The sequence below is a fragment of the Ostrinia furnacalis genome, unplaced genomic scaffold, assembly GCF_004193835.3.
Source record: "Ostrinia furnacalis isolate ACB-3 unplaced genomic scaffold, ASM419383v2 OfSCF7556, whole genome shotgun sequence".
Taxonomy (NCBI): Eukaryota; Metazoa; Arthropoda; class Insecta; order Lepidoptera; family Crambidae; genus Ostrinia; species Ostrinia furnacalis.
Window position 1 is genome coordinate 251282 of NW_021137795.1, and position 16778 is coordinate 268059.

Here is a 16778-nt window from a genome sequence, read left to right on the forward strand (position 1 = left end):
TCCTGCATTAAATAAGACCAAATATATATGTTTTGAACAAACCGTTCTCGTGCAAATGTTCGGCAAAGTAGAAAATATGTGTATAACCCTCTCCACGTCCAATGGCTCGCTACCCGCGGGCTTCCAAGTCTTGAAAAGGAGCGCCTCAACCAGTGTAACCCTATCAAGGCTTACGAGTTACGATTTTTCCCACTTTGCCGAACATTTGCATGAGAACGGTTTGTCCAAAACGTATGAATTTGGTCTTATTTAATGCAGGATCAAATGCCCTTCAACCGTCAGGCAGACTACTTTTCGATAGGGTAAGTCCTTTACGCGATATAACCGGAAAACCTAAAAAGCGCCCCTTTCGGGGGCCCCCACCACTTAAGCACAACTCCGTCGAAGTCGAAAACCTAGGAGAGTCTTAATGGGCAACCAAACCAATGAAGCCATTCAAGCGATAAAATCTTTTGTAGGAATTATTTCCGATTTAAAATGTAATTCTACTGGCCTATAATGTTTAATTATAATAATCGATATATTTAGACTAGCATCTATACAGGGTGTTAGGTAAATGGGTATATGAGCCGACACTAGCCCATGATAACATGGTCATATAATGGTATGGTGAAGTCAGAAATTTGATATCATCATTTTATTTTTTTTTATTTTCATACAAAATTAATTTTATAAAATCCAATTTGTATGAAAAATAAAATAATTAAAATGAAGATATCAATTTTCTGACTTCACCATACCATTTATATGACCTCGTTAACATGGGCTAGTGTCGGCTCATATACCCATTTACCTAACATCCTGTAGATACCACATTTCTACCCTTCAAGCGGCCAGATTTTTATTTTTTTTGTATAGGTTATACCTACATTTATTTTATGAGTTTACGTAGGTAGCCGAGATTATACTTTTTTAATCGATTTTAATATAATATCGATTATCAATATTTCGAGAAAACAGGCGAACTATTTAAATTTTATTAATTCAGTCACGATCCAATCTACTATATTGGTTGATTTATTATAAAATATAGATTCATTTTATGAGTGAATATAGCTAACCTTTTTAATCGATTATCATATCGATCATGTTTCGAGATTATTGAAAGCTAGTGACGGTAGATTAAGAGCAAGGTGTTTTAGAGTCTCACTCAAGTAAAAAGTCGGATAATTAAAAAATGAGGTTTACTATTATTTAACAAAAAACGTATGACAAAAAATCATTTTACAAACAACGTTTGAAAAACTAATCATTTATAAACTTTTAATAAATAATTCTTTAGAATCGTGTATTCCAAACTTAGAAATTTCCTTGCGCATTTACATGTCTCTCATGATCACTAACTGCAGTGGCGAACGTTCTTTTTCAACATTAAAACGTATTAAAAATGAATTAAGGAACACGATGGCACAAGAACATCATAATCATCTTACTTTGTTGAATATAGAGCATGATTGAAGAAGAAGAAGAAGTTGATATTGAAAGTGTTATCTCTAAATCAAGAAAAGTTCATTTGTAACAGTTTTGTTTCATTTAATACCCTAAACTTGAGAACCTAAAGCAAACCAAGGGCCCCTTGATAGAAATTTGCTACAGGCCCCGCGCTGGCTTAATCCGGCACTGACAGGGTGTTAGGTAAATGGGTATATGAGCCGACACTAGCCCATGTTAACATGGGCATATAAATGGTATGGTGAAGTCAGAAAACTGATATCTTCATTTTAATTATTTTAATTTTCATATAAAACGGATTTTATAAAATTTATTTTGTATGAAAATTTAAAAAAATAAAAATAATGATGATANTATGGTGAAGTCAGAAAACTGATATCTTCATTTTAATTATTTTAATTTTCATATAAAACGGATTTTATAAAATTTATTTTGTATGAAAATTTAAAAAAATAAAAATAATGATGATATCAAATTTCTGACTTCACCATACCATTTATATGCCCATGTTAACATGGGCTAGTATCGGCTCATATACCCATTTACCTAACACCCCGTATATTTTAAGGCCTTTTAGTCATTAATCATTTAAAAAGTAATAACATAATGTACAAAGCTAGTGCCTACAAAGTAAAATAATTCAAAATGTTTCGTGTGATAAATTACTTTTTTCAGTAATTTTCAGGTCGTTAAACAAAATATCTGGGTAGCTGTCTCGGATTTTCAAAAATTATTATAAAATATTAATATTTAATACATGAAATAATGAAGAATGTTTTCTCAGAAAATATAAGGTGCTTACCTCTTATCTTTCATTTATAGAAAATAAACCTTATTCACACACCTAACAACAATTATTTACAATCGATGGTGAAAAAATCTTTCATGCGAAAAACAAATTATAAATGATATTTTTACTAATAAAATAATGAAAACCTATATTATAAGAATCACTAGAAGTTATTTTCACTATTAAAATACCAAAAAAGTTAATGAATTTATTCCTCAAGGTTTTCACCAAAATTGACAATTAAGAAAAAAAATCTTTAAATAATAAATATATCTTAATTTAGGCTTTTAGTAAGTTATTTCGCCGATTTAATTAAGATATTTTTTTGTTTTATATCATAAAATATACAGTTGGGATTGTATTAAGTTTCGCTTGCCACTTTTCATTATCAAAAAATCAATTAAACACCAAATCATTTGAGTCACATCAGCACAGTCCAATCTCCAATACCTGAATAACAGAAAGACTGTTACACTGTAGAGAATAATACCAAAAGCATATCAAATTGAACACTGTAGCATCTTATACAGTTTTAATACGAGCGATATTGCAATAAAAATGTAAAGGCTGACGTGCATCTGTGTGATTTTAATCATTGTAGGCACTAGACACTTGACAGGTTATACGACCTTGCTAGGGTTGCCATATTATTTAAAAGTAGCTTTCCGCCCGCGGCTTCGAACGCGTGGAATTTTGTCTGTCACAAAAAACATAATCGCGCGCGTGCCTGTTTCAAAAACCGGGATAAAAACTATCCTATGTCCTCTCCCGGGACTCAAACTATCTCTATGCCAAATTTCATCAAAATCGGTTCTGTGATTTAGGCGTGAAAGCGAGACAGAGTGAGTTACTTTTTAGTATAGATTAAATACTTAAAAGTGTTATTCTTTCATTTGTATTATGTGCTAAGATTTGATGTTCTATGTAGAGCAAAATAATAAAGTTTTTTTTCTCTCATTTATTAATTAGATCCCGGTGTAACTTATTCTCTACTTTACTATCCCTATTAATATTATAAATGCGAAAATAACTCCGTCTGTTACGCTTTCACGCCTAACACCTCAACAAATGAACCGATTTTGATAAAATTTGCTATAGAGATAACGGGACTTTTCCCACCTCTCGTTCCCACCACTGAAACTCCTGTGTAGCCAGGATCTACAGCTTGACCGCCACAAAAACCCAACCAATGAAGGTCAAGTTTGTCCCGGGGGAAAGTTAAACTGTCATTGGACCATTGCTATAGAGATAGTTTGAATTCCGAAAATGGATACAAGGGTAGTTTTTTTGTGACAGACAAAATTTCACGCGGGCAATATCGCGGGCAAAACCGCGGCCAAAAATTAGTACCTTAAAGTTGGCATTCACTCCCAGTCAACTTTAGGCTAAACAGAAATTAAATTAGACGGTGCATGATTGTTTTTGCTAAAACTAATAAATTATTGGAACTTCAAAAACATTTTACCCTAAAAATCCCAATTCCCCAAAACACAGTTAACCAGATTTATCTCTAAACGCAATAATAACTTCTATGAAACAGGGTAAGAACTGTATCAATAATACATTACTCATAACCGATCGAAGCAACATACAGTATGCGGTATGACTCATATACAGGTTCAGTCCCCTATACAAACAAAAAATGTCTGCTGTACGTACAGTCAGCGTCGAATTGTTCGTGACACCCAAAGTAGCCAATGTTTGCAAAACGTCTTTGTTACATTTGGAAGAGTCTTCCAGCGACTTGGCCCACTTTTAACTTGGTCCACGGGTCAAGTCGTCGGATTGAATTTTTAATTAAGTTTTTAACTCTAAAATAGTAGAGTAGATTACATTTATTGATAAAACATTGAAGGTGGGCCCAGTTGCCAAAAGAAAAATATTTCAAAATTCAATCCGAAGACTTGTCCCGTGGACCAAGTAGCTGGAAGACTCAATTGAAAGGTTGTGTTGTCAAATATTTTGAAACTTTGGCTGTCACGAACTAGGTACGTATTTGACGTTGATTGACGTATGAAAACGCATCGAGCCGAACCCTATGGCATGTTATATCGTTGTAACAGGTGCTATTTTGCTACAAAAATAGATAGATAATGTGCTGTGTTAACTGTACATGGTAATTTGTAGGTCAGTGCCTTGAACTTGAACTCAGTGAACGCAGGTTTGGTTCTGATCGAGACAATCAATCAATATTGAATTTAGACAGTGTGTGGTTAGTTTTTACTTTTTGTTAATATCTATAATCACACAGACTTTGCATGTAAGTAGATAAAATAAATTTGAATTCTGTTTCTTTTCATAAGAAAAAAGAATTTGAAAACAAATGAAGATTCATAGTCACGGAAGGATGGCAAAATAATTAATTGAGATAAGTTAGTTATGTTGAAGGAAACAACACAAGAAAATCAAATTAGACTTGACCATCTATAAAACTACAATAATTAACAACTGCTTTTAACACAGACTGAATAAGCACCTTGAAATGCATTAAAATACAAATAGAACATAGTTGCATCAGCTATTTCCATTAGTCATCAGTCCATTGGACAGGATCGTCTCACGCTGCGCCGCCCGTATAGTCCAGTAGAATTAGCTTTTAAATCGGAAATAATTCCTACAAAAGATTTTATTGTTTTAATGGCTTCATTGGTTGCCCATTAAGACTCTCCTAAGTTTTCGACTTCGACGGAGTTGTGCTTAAGTGGTAGGGGCCCCCGAAAGAGGCATTTTTTCGGTTTTCCGGTTATACCGCGTAAAGGACTTACCCTATCAAAAAGTGGTCTTCATGACGGTTGAAGGGCCCTTAATCCTGCATTGAATAAGACCAAATTCATATGTTTTGGACAAACCGTTCTCGCGCTAAAGTTCGGCAAAGTAGAAAATATACGTATAATTAATGACCCTCTCCACGTCCAATGGTTTGTTACCCACAGGCTTCCAAGTCTTGAAAAGGGCCACCTCAACCAGTGTAACCCTATCAAGGCTTACGAGCTTGATGCGCCTATCCTTGTTCGTCCCAGCCGTTCCTTAACTGCGGTTGCTGCACCTCTTCCTGGCACTCACCTGAACGACTCTGTGTTACCTACTGTGGCTGCCCCTCTTCCTTGTATCCTCCTGCATGACTACGTTGCCTAGCCGTATGCCTGGTCTAAGGTTCGACGCCAAAAATCAACAACAACAAGTTCATATTAAAACGCTGAAGAGTTTTTTGTTTGTTTGTTTGAACGCGCTAATCTTAAGAATTACTAGTTTGATTGAAATCATTATTTTTGTGTTGAATAGCTCATACATTGAGGAAGGCTATAGGATATATACAATCACTCTACGACTAATAGAGGCGAAGCAGTAAAGAAAAATGTTGCAAGCACGGGAAATAGTATTTAAACTATTTTCACTCGTACGAAGTTGATTTTGTGGCGTCGAACCTTGGACCAGGCATATGGCTAAGCAATGAAATCGTACAGGAGGGTACAAGGAAGAGGGGCAGCCACATTAGGTAACACAGAGTCGTTCAGGAGAGTGCCAGGAAGAGGTGCAGCAACCGCAGTTAAGGAACGGCTGGGACGAACAAGGATAAGCGAATCAAACTCGTGAGCCTTGTTAGGGTTACACTGGTTAAGGCGACCCTTTACAAGGCTTGGAAGCATGTGGGTAACAAGCCATTGGACGTGGAGAGGGTCATTAATTATACGTATATTTTCTACTTTGCCGAACTTTAGCGCGAGAACGGTTTGTCCAAAACATATGAATTTGGTCTTATTCAATGCAGGATTAAGTGCCCTTTAACCGTCATGAAGACCACTTTTCGATAGGGTAAGTCCTTTACGCGGTATAACCGGAAAACCGAAAAAACGCCCCTTTCGGGGGCCCCCACCACTTAAGCACAACTCCGTCGAAGTCGAAAACTTAGGAGAGTCTTAATCGGCAACCAATGAAGCCATTAAAGCAAAAAAATCTTTTGTAGGAATTATTTCCGATTTAATCAATTTTTGTGTTTAATTCTACTGGCCTAGTAAGGGGTCTAACATTACATACAAAGCTTTTCATCGGTTCTTCAAAATATCTTTACCAAAAAAATTACAGTACTTGCAGTAATTACACAAGCATATTCTTGGCCTGAAAAATTTATCAATTGGCTGTATTAATTTGAATTACCAAGATTAGTGAATCAGGTTTGCCACATAGTGACGTCATAGGTTATTATTGCCATGAACATTAATGGGAGATGTCCAAAGAACTGGTTAATCTGACCAGATAACTGCGACATATTACAGGGTGGGTAACACCAACTTACTTTAACTATAAAAAACGTCAAAAATCTGTCAAACTCCTTACAAAAACACTGGTTATGGTTACAGATACCGTTAAAGTAAAGTAAAGCAGCTAAGCTGTATAGACTTTATCATGCTACCTTCATTTTTAAAGCCTCGCAAAAACAAGACACAACCCTTTCCATTATAGCGAGCTTCAGAAATGAAAGCTCATTAGACTTTTAAAAGTTCCATATGAAGAAACTGCAAAAGTCTCCTTAGAACAAAAGGGGCCTGATCCTTCAGGGGCTTTTCGACTGTAAAATAACATGAAGGAAGATGGTACAGAAGGCTTTGCTAAAATTAGTATGTGAACTTCAAATAACGTCTTAGTAAATCACCCTTACAGAAATGTAGGGCCTAAATGGCCTATGAGGTCTATGTATCCTTGCATTTTCTTTCCTAAAAAAAGAAAAGAAAAAGAACTTTTATAGTTCTTTTTTTTTACTTGATTCTTGAAAAAGACATCGCGTCTTGCCTTGGCTTCAATGAACAATTAGATAGTAGGAGTGATTTTGCAATAAAATATTATAAAATATTTGGCTGAAACGAACGAACGCACGATTTTAGGTTGAAAATGATAACGATTTTAAGATTTTAAACTTTCGCGTTCCATTTCAATTAAAATAGTAAGACACGGGTCTTAACGCGACGTTTATTAATGAGTTACATTATGTACTCACGGCTTGACGTTAAGAAACGTCGCGTTAAGACCCGTGTCGTACTATTTTAAATGATAACGATTAATACTCAATCTTACCCAATTTGTTTCTTACTTCCAAAACGTGGACAAAAATAAAGGTGTCACATTTTAGTGGGCTTGCTCGCCCCTTTTTTATTGTGACAGGCTTGACTTACTGTACAAATGGCCTTTTTCTGTTCTTTCCCCGGCTTATACAGGAGCTTAGTATACGCAAAGGGGACGAAATACGGTAACTTTATTTACCCAATTGCATCAGCAAGATTTTTTTATGTAATTACCTTTTGTGTGAATCAAAGGTAATTATGTAAAAAGAAGGTATTGTCTTTATCATATCATGATATCATATTATGATAAAGACAATAAGTACCTAATAAATTTTTAAAATTTGTCCCTCTAGTCCACTTGAAAAATTTTTATAAGCTGCCAAACTCCAATTAAAAACTGGTTTCTGCTATAGTTACCGTTAAAGTAAGTTGGTGCAACTCAGCTTTAAATATATCTTTTAAGTCTTATAAAAAAGTTTGGGAGGTTTCAGTGACTAAAGACCTTGCGTGCCCTAAAACCTTTTTGGAAACTGTAAAAGTGTCTTTTGTCTAGCGTAGAGTACCGGTAGAATTAGCACGCACAAAATGACTTGGATATTGTAAAGTACATATTTTATAAATGATTTTAGTTAATTAGTCGATTTTCGTAATCGACTGTCGACCGATAGAGCTCTCCTTGTCAACCTAAAAACGTTCCATGTCAGACAGTCCTCGGAGACCTAACAATTTGAGACAAGACGCATTGAAGAGGCCTGATGTTTACCCATTTTCCTATAGTTTAAAAATATAAAGCCTATAAATATACAACTGAACAGGAAATTGACGCTCCATGGACAGGGACCACGGTGATTCACATCACGGTCCGAATGATATGTAGGAAAACATCGTAACTCCATCATGTGTGACTTTACTGCAATACCGCATTTCGGTAGATAGTAACTTTGCCAGCCCCTTTCGGAATATAGTATTCTATTACCTACCGACAACATAGGCCTAGGAAGTCTGTCAGAAGCAGTAGCGATTTTCAACAGAAATAAGTTTTATTTATAGATATTCTCAAACAGATCGAATCAGAAATGAGGAGATCCGTAAACGAACTAAAGTCCCTGACATAGCCCGACAGATTAGCAAGCTGAAGTGGCAATGGGCTGCAGAACTACGCAGAACTGACGGCCGATGGGGCAGCAAGGTTCTGGAGTGGAGGCCGCGTACCGGTAAACGCAGCGTGGGACGTCCACCCACCAAGGTGGACCGACGACATCATAAAGGTAGCAGGAAAGCGCTGGACGCAGGCCGCTACCAACCGGGCAACATGGAAAGCATTGGGGGAGGCCTTTGTTCAGTAGTGGACGTCCTATGGCTGAGATGATGATGTTGATTCTCAAACAGTGGAGAAGCTCGTTACACGCACCTTTATCACGCATCCTTTATCTTGAGGGCCGTGACGTCAAGGCGTGCTTAAACGTGTAGCACTTTGTGACGTTACGCGGAACTGCAACGCATCATAACTTCGTTATTACTTGTTTGATTGACAAATAAAAATATACGCGTCCAGTATTTTTTGATAATGTAATTGACGGACTAAAAGTTTTTTTTTTTTTCGGAAAAGGAAAGGAAAAGTTTTTTTAGCTCAAAAACTAAGCAAAGTTTGGATATTTTGCGGTGATCGAACCGACCGTAGTCAAGTCTATAATAATTTAAAGGCAAAATTAAACAACTATAAGCTTATAACTTGTACCATACTCCATGGGAAACCATTATGGGAGGTGTTAGTTCAAGATTTGTAGTGTGTTGGAGAACCGACATAGTCTGGAATTCTGGATGCACGTAGCTATCCCATGTTGGAAATGTTGCGTTTGGAAACGGTTTGGTTAAGGTTAAATTATTACATTTGCTTCATACTATGTGTTAGTTTAAACTAATTAATGCCAGTAAGCATACAACCATAAAATATGAGTATTATTAAAAATATTGATCAAGGTTGAATATGTGTAGTAAGAGAATAGATATAATAGTATAAAGTAGAGTCAAAAACAGCACCTAAAATATGAATAACGACGCCTGACAGTTTTGAATAAGCAACAATTGTGGTGTATGCTACTTTAAAACAGTGAAACAATGCTAGGAAACTTTAATTTTAATATTGCTGTACATACTACACTGCGCTTGTCCATTGCTGGATTTAGGGACCCAGGACCAAGGCACTTGGCTGGCATTTAGGGCCCCCTTCTCCATCTCGAAACAATTCTATTTTGTAAATAGGAAATAGAATACACTAATAAATATCACATACATTTTAATCGACTTTATTACAATAAACAAAATAATTTGTTAAGGTTTCGCCACTGAGGGTTCCTAAACTGGCTGGGTCCCTACACACCCTATGTGCCTAGCACATAGGTGTAGGCGGAAATCGTACTACTATCGGCCGTCAGTTCTGCGTGTCATTGCCACTTCTGGTAGCTAATTAAATTAATGAAATCTAAATATATAAAAGGAGAAACTGACTGACTGACTGACATATCAACGCACAGCCTAAACGGCTAAACGTAGGTACTTGAAATTTGAAAGGGACGTAGCTTAGGTACCGTAGAGGTGCACTAAGAAAGGAATTCCCGAAATTCCCACGGGAACGGGAATTACGGGAAAATCCTTTTGTATGAAAAATCTAAACCGCTTAAGTTAGACGCTTGAAATTTGGCATGCAGGTACCTTAGTAAACTTAAAGCTTAGTTACAACAGGATATTGCAAAATTCCTACGGGCACGGGAGTTAGCGGGAAAAAACATTTGTATGAAAAAATCTAAACCGCGTAAGATACATGAAGGGGGTAAAACGGGATCCACGCGTTCGAAGTCGCGGGCGGCCGCTAGTGTATAATAATAGTAAGAAGGTGAGTGCAATACTTAGCGTATAGTAAAGTATATCCGTCACTGGCATACTTTGAAATTATGTCAACAACAATATTATGCTTAATCGCAACGTTTGAGATAAGCCTGTGAAAACAAGGAAAATGTGTCAATCCCACAAGATTAATACGCTGTAATTACAGCTGAAAAGCAAATCTATCAACGTAACGTTTGCGTTGCGAAATCACACTTGCATAAATTACCATATTTCGCTTAAAAAAATGTACTCGTTTTTACAATGTTTTTGAAGAATATATTAGGAAATGTTAACCCCTCGAACTAAGCTAAAATTATTATGCTTGTGTTTTTAATGCCTTGTTAAACCTCCCCATAATAAAATAATTACAACAAATGATCATGAATCCTCTATAAATTATGTTCAAGAGATTCAATCGTTGTTAAGTTGGGTTATTATTAGGTACATTATGGCACCATCTTAATTTAACTTTGACAAACGTCAAAAATCTGTCAAAGTCCATACAAAAAACACCGGTTATTGCTAAAGTTGCAGTTAAAATAATCTGGTGCAACTCAGCCTAAGTAGATGAAAACATTTAGGTAGGTAGGTGTTGAACAACTGGGAAAAAACAAATGCTCCAGGCGGGCTGTCAATCATAAGAAAAAACAAAAACACATCAAACAAAATATAGTATAGCTGCAATTTTTAACGATTGAGTATTGAAGAGCGATTTTACAACTACATTGTTTTAATTTGGCTATAAATTGCGATTCAAAATGTACAACCAGTATAGACTTTTTATTAAACTTTCTCAGTACTCAGTCGACTAGAAAATTTAATAGGGTGCATGACTATAAGTTTCAGAACTACTAGACTAGACCTTTCTTTCTGAAAACAAAAGTGTATTATTCAGCATCGGACTCTATGCTGAGTCGCCATGATTTTTACACCAATTTTACGGCTTTGACTGTATACTTACTTTTTTTCCTTATTACTTGCCCTTTGGGATTTCGACTTATCGTTTTGTTCTTTCTAACTTTAGTCATTTATAAAGAAAAATATTTGCCTAGTACTATTTTTAATCTTGTTATTTTTAATTAATATTTTTTACTATTTACTTATTTTATACATCTGACAACTCAAATATTGTTGTAATCTACGACAGTTCAGATTATTATTCTTTAATTTTAACAGTTAGTTCCCAGTTTTTGTCAAATTCAAATAATTTGTTTCGGGAATCTGTTTCTACATCGTCAGTAAAACCATAAACTTATTTAAGGTTAGTAGGTATAGTAGAGAAATAAATAATTATAATGAGTTCATTCACCCGGTGCTATCTAGATTAGGGGCCCTTGGAAAGAGGTAATTTCCACATCGATCCCTTATTTTTAAGTGACCCCTATAAAAACAAAATTTTGTGCTACCATAGGGGTCATTTAAAAATTAGGGATTGATGGTGAAAACGGGCAAAAGTCCCTGGGGATCAGGGTTCAAATCCAGAACTGTACTTACCTGTTAGAAAAGATATCTGTTAAAAAAGTTAAATATCTCATTATTATCTTATTTAAAAGATTACTTATTTATTTATTTTATTTGGAAAACCAACCTTTCTTATTCTATTACCACAGGCTGCATTTCTATAGTTCTTATCATTAATGAAACACGATGTCTATACCTACAGAGTTACTATGACTTCATTAAGCCTAATTAAAATTGTGTGACTACAGATCAAGCTAGCTATCTCCATCTACAGCGTATTGCAAGGGTGTTCCCCTTATGCAAGCATCTCTAATAAGCACTCGACTGGAAAGGATTGTCCTAGAAAAAATATCATAACACTCCAAGCAGATAAATACAATTGCAGGACATTACTGCACTGTTGGGTTAACAGCATTGGGACATAAGTCAGTGGGTTCGCTGTAAGAAGTTTTGACAGTCATGTCGCCATTTATACATACTTAGGCTAGGTTGCACTATCTTACTTTAACAAACGTCAAAAATCTGCCAAACTCCATACAAAAAACACGGGTTATCGTTATAGTAACGCTTAGTTACTTTAAGTGGTGCAACTCAGCCTTAAATGTATAAAAAAAAATCTGTCTGTTTACTTTTCATGCTTTAACTGCTAAATTAATTTAAATTCATTTAAAATATTAAATTTGAGAACATGAGAACATTATAAAGGTTATTATTTTACATCCCTGAAATTAATTATTTTTATGAACTTGACGTCGAGCGTCAGCGGGGGTTCGAAATTGCAAGCATTGAGACTACTGCATTAACCTTCACTGTGCTGTTAGCATAGCAAATAGAAATAGTATAAAAAGAAGGAAAGCGAGCGAACGTTATCATTACAGGTGATAAGTCTGTACAATTAACTTTTCCTTCTTATAGTGTCTACAGTTAGTCTAAAACTAATATCGAAATGAATTTCGCCAAGTTTTTCTTGTTTTTCTTCGCTTGTCTCGTCGCTTTGTCGACGGTGAACGCAGCGCCTCGCTGGAAAGGATGGAAGAAAATTGTAAGTCTGACTGAAAATACTCTTATAGTATGTACAATATCACTATAGGCCTTATACAGAAGCTCAAAGTTGCACAGCGTGCTATGGAGAGGGGTATGCTCGGTGTATCTTTACGAGATCGAATCAGAAATGAGGAGATACGTAAACGAACTAAAGTCGCTGACATAGCCCGACGGATTAGCAAGCTGAAGTGGCAATGAGCAGGGCACATAGTACGCAGAACTGACGACCGATGGGGCAGCAAGGTTCTGGAGTGGAGGCCGCGTACCGGAAAACGCAGCGTGGGACGTCCACCCACAAGATGGACCGACGACATCTTAAACGTAGCAGGAAAGCGCTGGTCGCAGGACGCTACCAACCGGGCAACATGGAAATCATTGGGGGAGGCCTATGTTCAGCAGTGGACGTCTTATGGCTGAGATGATGATAATGATGATGATGAGTATGTACAATTAGGTACTTGTAATGTATTACGGGAATCGTAGCGTAGGACGTCCGCTCATAAGGTTGACCGACGAACTGATAAAGGTAGTGCACTGGATGCAGGCCGCTACCAACTGGTCAATTTGGTAATCATTGGAGGAGGACTATGTTCAGCATTGCAGTGGAAGTTCTGTGGCTGAATTGATGATCTATTATAATTTTACTAAATTAAAAATGAGAGGGGTTTTCTCTGCATTGCATGAGTAATACCTACTTTTTTATGTCTTGGAGCTATTATGTCAAAAAAAACTCTGTAGAATTTAAAGAACACCAAACAAACTTTCAAAGGTTGGTAATAAAACACACGCTTGACCAGACGCAATTATTATTCTGATCATGGCCTGTAAAAATCATTCCCCAAGTTAATATTAACAACAATACAACAAGGCACTGCTTCATAAAGTATCTTAGAAAATAATTTGTTTTTTTTTTTGCTATCCAATAGCTGCGAGTACCTAAATACTTACTTACCTAATGTTAATTAGAAAGAAAGAAAGAAAGATACATTAATTACAATGGACATCACACAAATACAGGCAATTACATAGACATGACAGTGGCACATAATAATAAAAGAAGAAAAAATAAAAACAAGAGTAAACTGAGCAGTGCCACCCATTCACCAACAAGATGCCCACTGCAACGGGACCCCACTCAGCATAATATGCCGTGGACCACGGTGTCGAAGGCCACGGCGCTGGTTTTCAGTGTGCCCCATGCCGAGTGAGGGCAATTAAATTTGTTTTTGTTGGAATGTTTTCATGATATAAAATGTAAATTTTTACTAGCATGTTTTCTTTATGGGAATAGTTTTGCAACAATAACTAAGGCTAAGTAGCACCACCTAACTTTAACGATAACCGGTGTTTTCTGTATGGGGTTTGACAAATTTTTGACGTTTATTAAAGTTAAAGTAAAATTCAACACAACTTAAACATAATAAATTAAAACTTTTATAATAACAATTTACTTTTTTTAACACTTAAATGTACTAATTTTTTTACTAGTTTCTGTTCATTTTACCGAAGTCGGCATTTGTCAGAAAGTAACAAATTCTCTTTTTAGCTTTTTGATTAAATATTTTTATTAGTTTATCGTACAATAATCTGTTTGAGGTGACTTTACCAGCTCTAGCTATGCGCAAACGCCTGATTCAATTCACGCCATCTGTGAGCTATAAGTGAAACTAACTTGTAATAATCTGGCGCATCCAATAAAGCCTTTTTACATAGTATTTAGTTTAACAATCTGAATCTAGATGGGAAAAGTCGTTTAACCATTCAATAAACATGATAACGTTTGATTCATATTTGCTTTATTAATATAGATTACAGTTTCTCTAGAGGTTATCACATTAAAATGTTTTTAAACATTTTTTGGATAAGCCTTACCCAATAAAAGTAACTTCTGTTAATCCACACTCTTGTCATCTTTTTAATGAATTTGCAGTCTGCCCATTGGCTCTATTTGATAATTGTTGATCATCATCATCATTTCAGTGATATCCAGATTGACTGGTTGGTAGCGGCCTGCATCCAGCTCCTTCCTGCTACCATTTAATTAAATTATTGATATCTTATATTAAAAGAAAGACGTCAAGAAAGAAGACCTACTCAATACTTCTCATGAGAAAGTAGATCCTTAATTTTGAACTCCTCCTGTCTTCTGATAATTTCGTTGCGGGTTCAATGACAGTTTAACTTCCCTCTCAATTGGAAATAGCCTTTCTTCTCGTGGGATTTTTATAACTAAGGCTGGATTACACCATTATACCTACTTTATCTTTGACAAACGTCAAAAATCTGTCAAACTCCATACAAAAAATCCGGTTATCGTTATATTTACGGTCAAGTTGGTGGCGCAACTCAGCCTAAGTATTATGTCGTGACAGAGAATACAAATCTGGAGTCTTGCTGACATTTGACGTCTCAAAATCACCCTCCCGTGCCGCTCCTATACCTCAAGCACTGTCTTATTTAAACGCTACAGTACAGCTATGAACGAGATCCTGCGAGAAAACAGTTCCTATAAAAAACGGGATATCTCCACATTCTCCATAGAAATGTTGAGAAACCGTGCCAATGCAAATTTCTAGGAGGACCGAAAAACAACCTTATTTGTACGTAAACTTTGTTCAGGCACTTTTTATGACGCTCCTCGCTGTGAGTCTCAATATTTGGAATACATTATACAAATATGTTCGTTAGAAATTGCCAAATTCTGGAGAAACTTTTTATCTTGTTGATTTTGGAATTGCCGTAAGTTTGGAAGATGTTTTAGACACACTTCGGATTCTTATACATCCTTAAATACGTCATAGATGTTAATGTAGCTCTGTCTCTCTCTGTTACCTTTTCACACATAAACAACTGAAACGAGCCTAGTTTGAAAAAATGAAACTCAAAAAAACATTGTTCCTTGTAAATAAAAATGCCATAATTGTGTGCTTGTACTTTCAATATTTATTATTATTAGAGGCGCAGTGTAAAATGTCCAAAACAAAGTAGTGTTCTTGTAGGTATTGAGAAAGAATCCATTGCTTCACGTAGGCCTCCCCAATGATTTTCAAACTGGCCGGTTGGTAGCGGCCTGCATCCAGCACCTTCCTTTATGCGGTCGTCTTAGTAGGTGGACGTCCTGAGTCACGAAGTCTCTCAACTCTCTCTTAATCAATACTTTGTTACAGGAAAGAGTGGGCCAGCACATTCGCGATGGCATCATCAAGGCCGGTCCAGCCGTTGCAGTAGTCGGCTCAGCCTCGGCGATTGCCGGATGATTTAAGTTACTTAATTTAAATTCCTCGTGCCATTGTTTGTTATGACCAGTGAGATTCCTGTAAATTATTTTAATGTTTGTAAATAATAAAGCATCAAAATAAACATGCAGCATTTAATTTCTCCTCAGCGTCAAGCAGTTCGTTACACCCAAAGTGAATCATCGTCTTTCTTACAAGAAGAAAGTTGTCACTTTGGGTATCACGAACAATTTGACGCGGACTTTACTACTAAATCGGATCTTGCAAACGACGGATTAGCAAGCTGAAGTGGTAATGGGCAGGGCACTTAGTAAGCAGTACTGACGGCCGATGGGGCAGCAAGGTTCTGGAGTGGAGACCGCGTCCCAGAAAACGCATCATGGGACGTCCACCCCAGTGAACCGACGACATCATAAAGGTAGCAGGAAAGCGCTAGTCGCAGGCCGCTACCAATGGATCAACATGGAAATCTATTGGGGGAGGCCTATGTTCAACAGTGGACGTCCTATGACTGAAATGATGATGAAAAAACAGTCCTGCAAAAACGGTGTCCTGTGTCTTCATAATATGAACAAACCCTAATAGTACAAGTCTTACACTTACTCCGTCTACAGCACGGTACCATCGGCGCCGGCGCGCTCTAGTGGGCACCGCATAAATCAACTATTTCAAGGTTGCTGCATTTGGCACCTTCATTACGCTAACACATGGTTTGTTATAGCAGGTCAGCCTCCATGCTCGGCTGCCTTTGAGTGTTAGTATATTTCCAGTAATATTCTAGCTAATGATATATTTTAGTGCGTGCCTGTTTGTAAATTGAGTGACTTTGTATATTACATACATAATCACAAA

General features: G+C 36.4%; 1 protein-coding gene across 1 annotated transcript; it reads left to right on the forward strand.

Annotated features, from left to right (window-relative positions):
* Positions 1 to 12499: 12499 nt before the first annotated feature.
* Positions 12500 to 16036, forward strand: LOC114365131 (cecropin-like). The gene is made up of 2 exons (XM_028321620.1): positions 12500 to 12688; positions 15858 to 16036. Exons 1-2 carry the CDS (start codon positions 12593 to 12595, stop codon positions 15945 to 15947), a joined length of 186 nt encoding a protein of 61 aa, XP_028177421.1. The 5' UTR covers positions 12500 to 12592; the 3' UTR covers positions 15948 to 16036.
* The last annotated feature ends 742 nt before the right edge of the window (positions 16037 to 16778 follow it).

Bases quoted from the DNA above. Each gene is read 5' to 3' on its own strand.
- LOC114365131 (XM_028321620.1), top strand. From the start codon at position 12,593: ATGAATTTCGCCAAGTTTTTCTTGTTTTTCTTCGCTTGTCTCGTCGCT. The intron at 12,689-15,857 runs GTAAGTCTGACT...ACTTTGTTACAG, and splicing joins GGAAAGGATGGAAGAAAATT to GAAAGAGTGGGCCAGCACAT.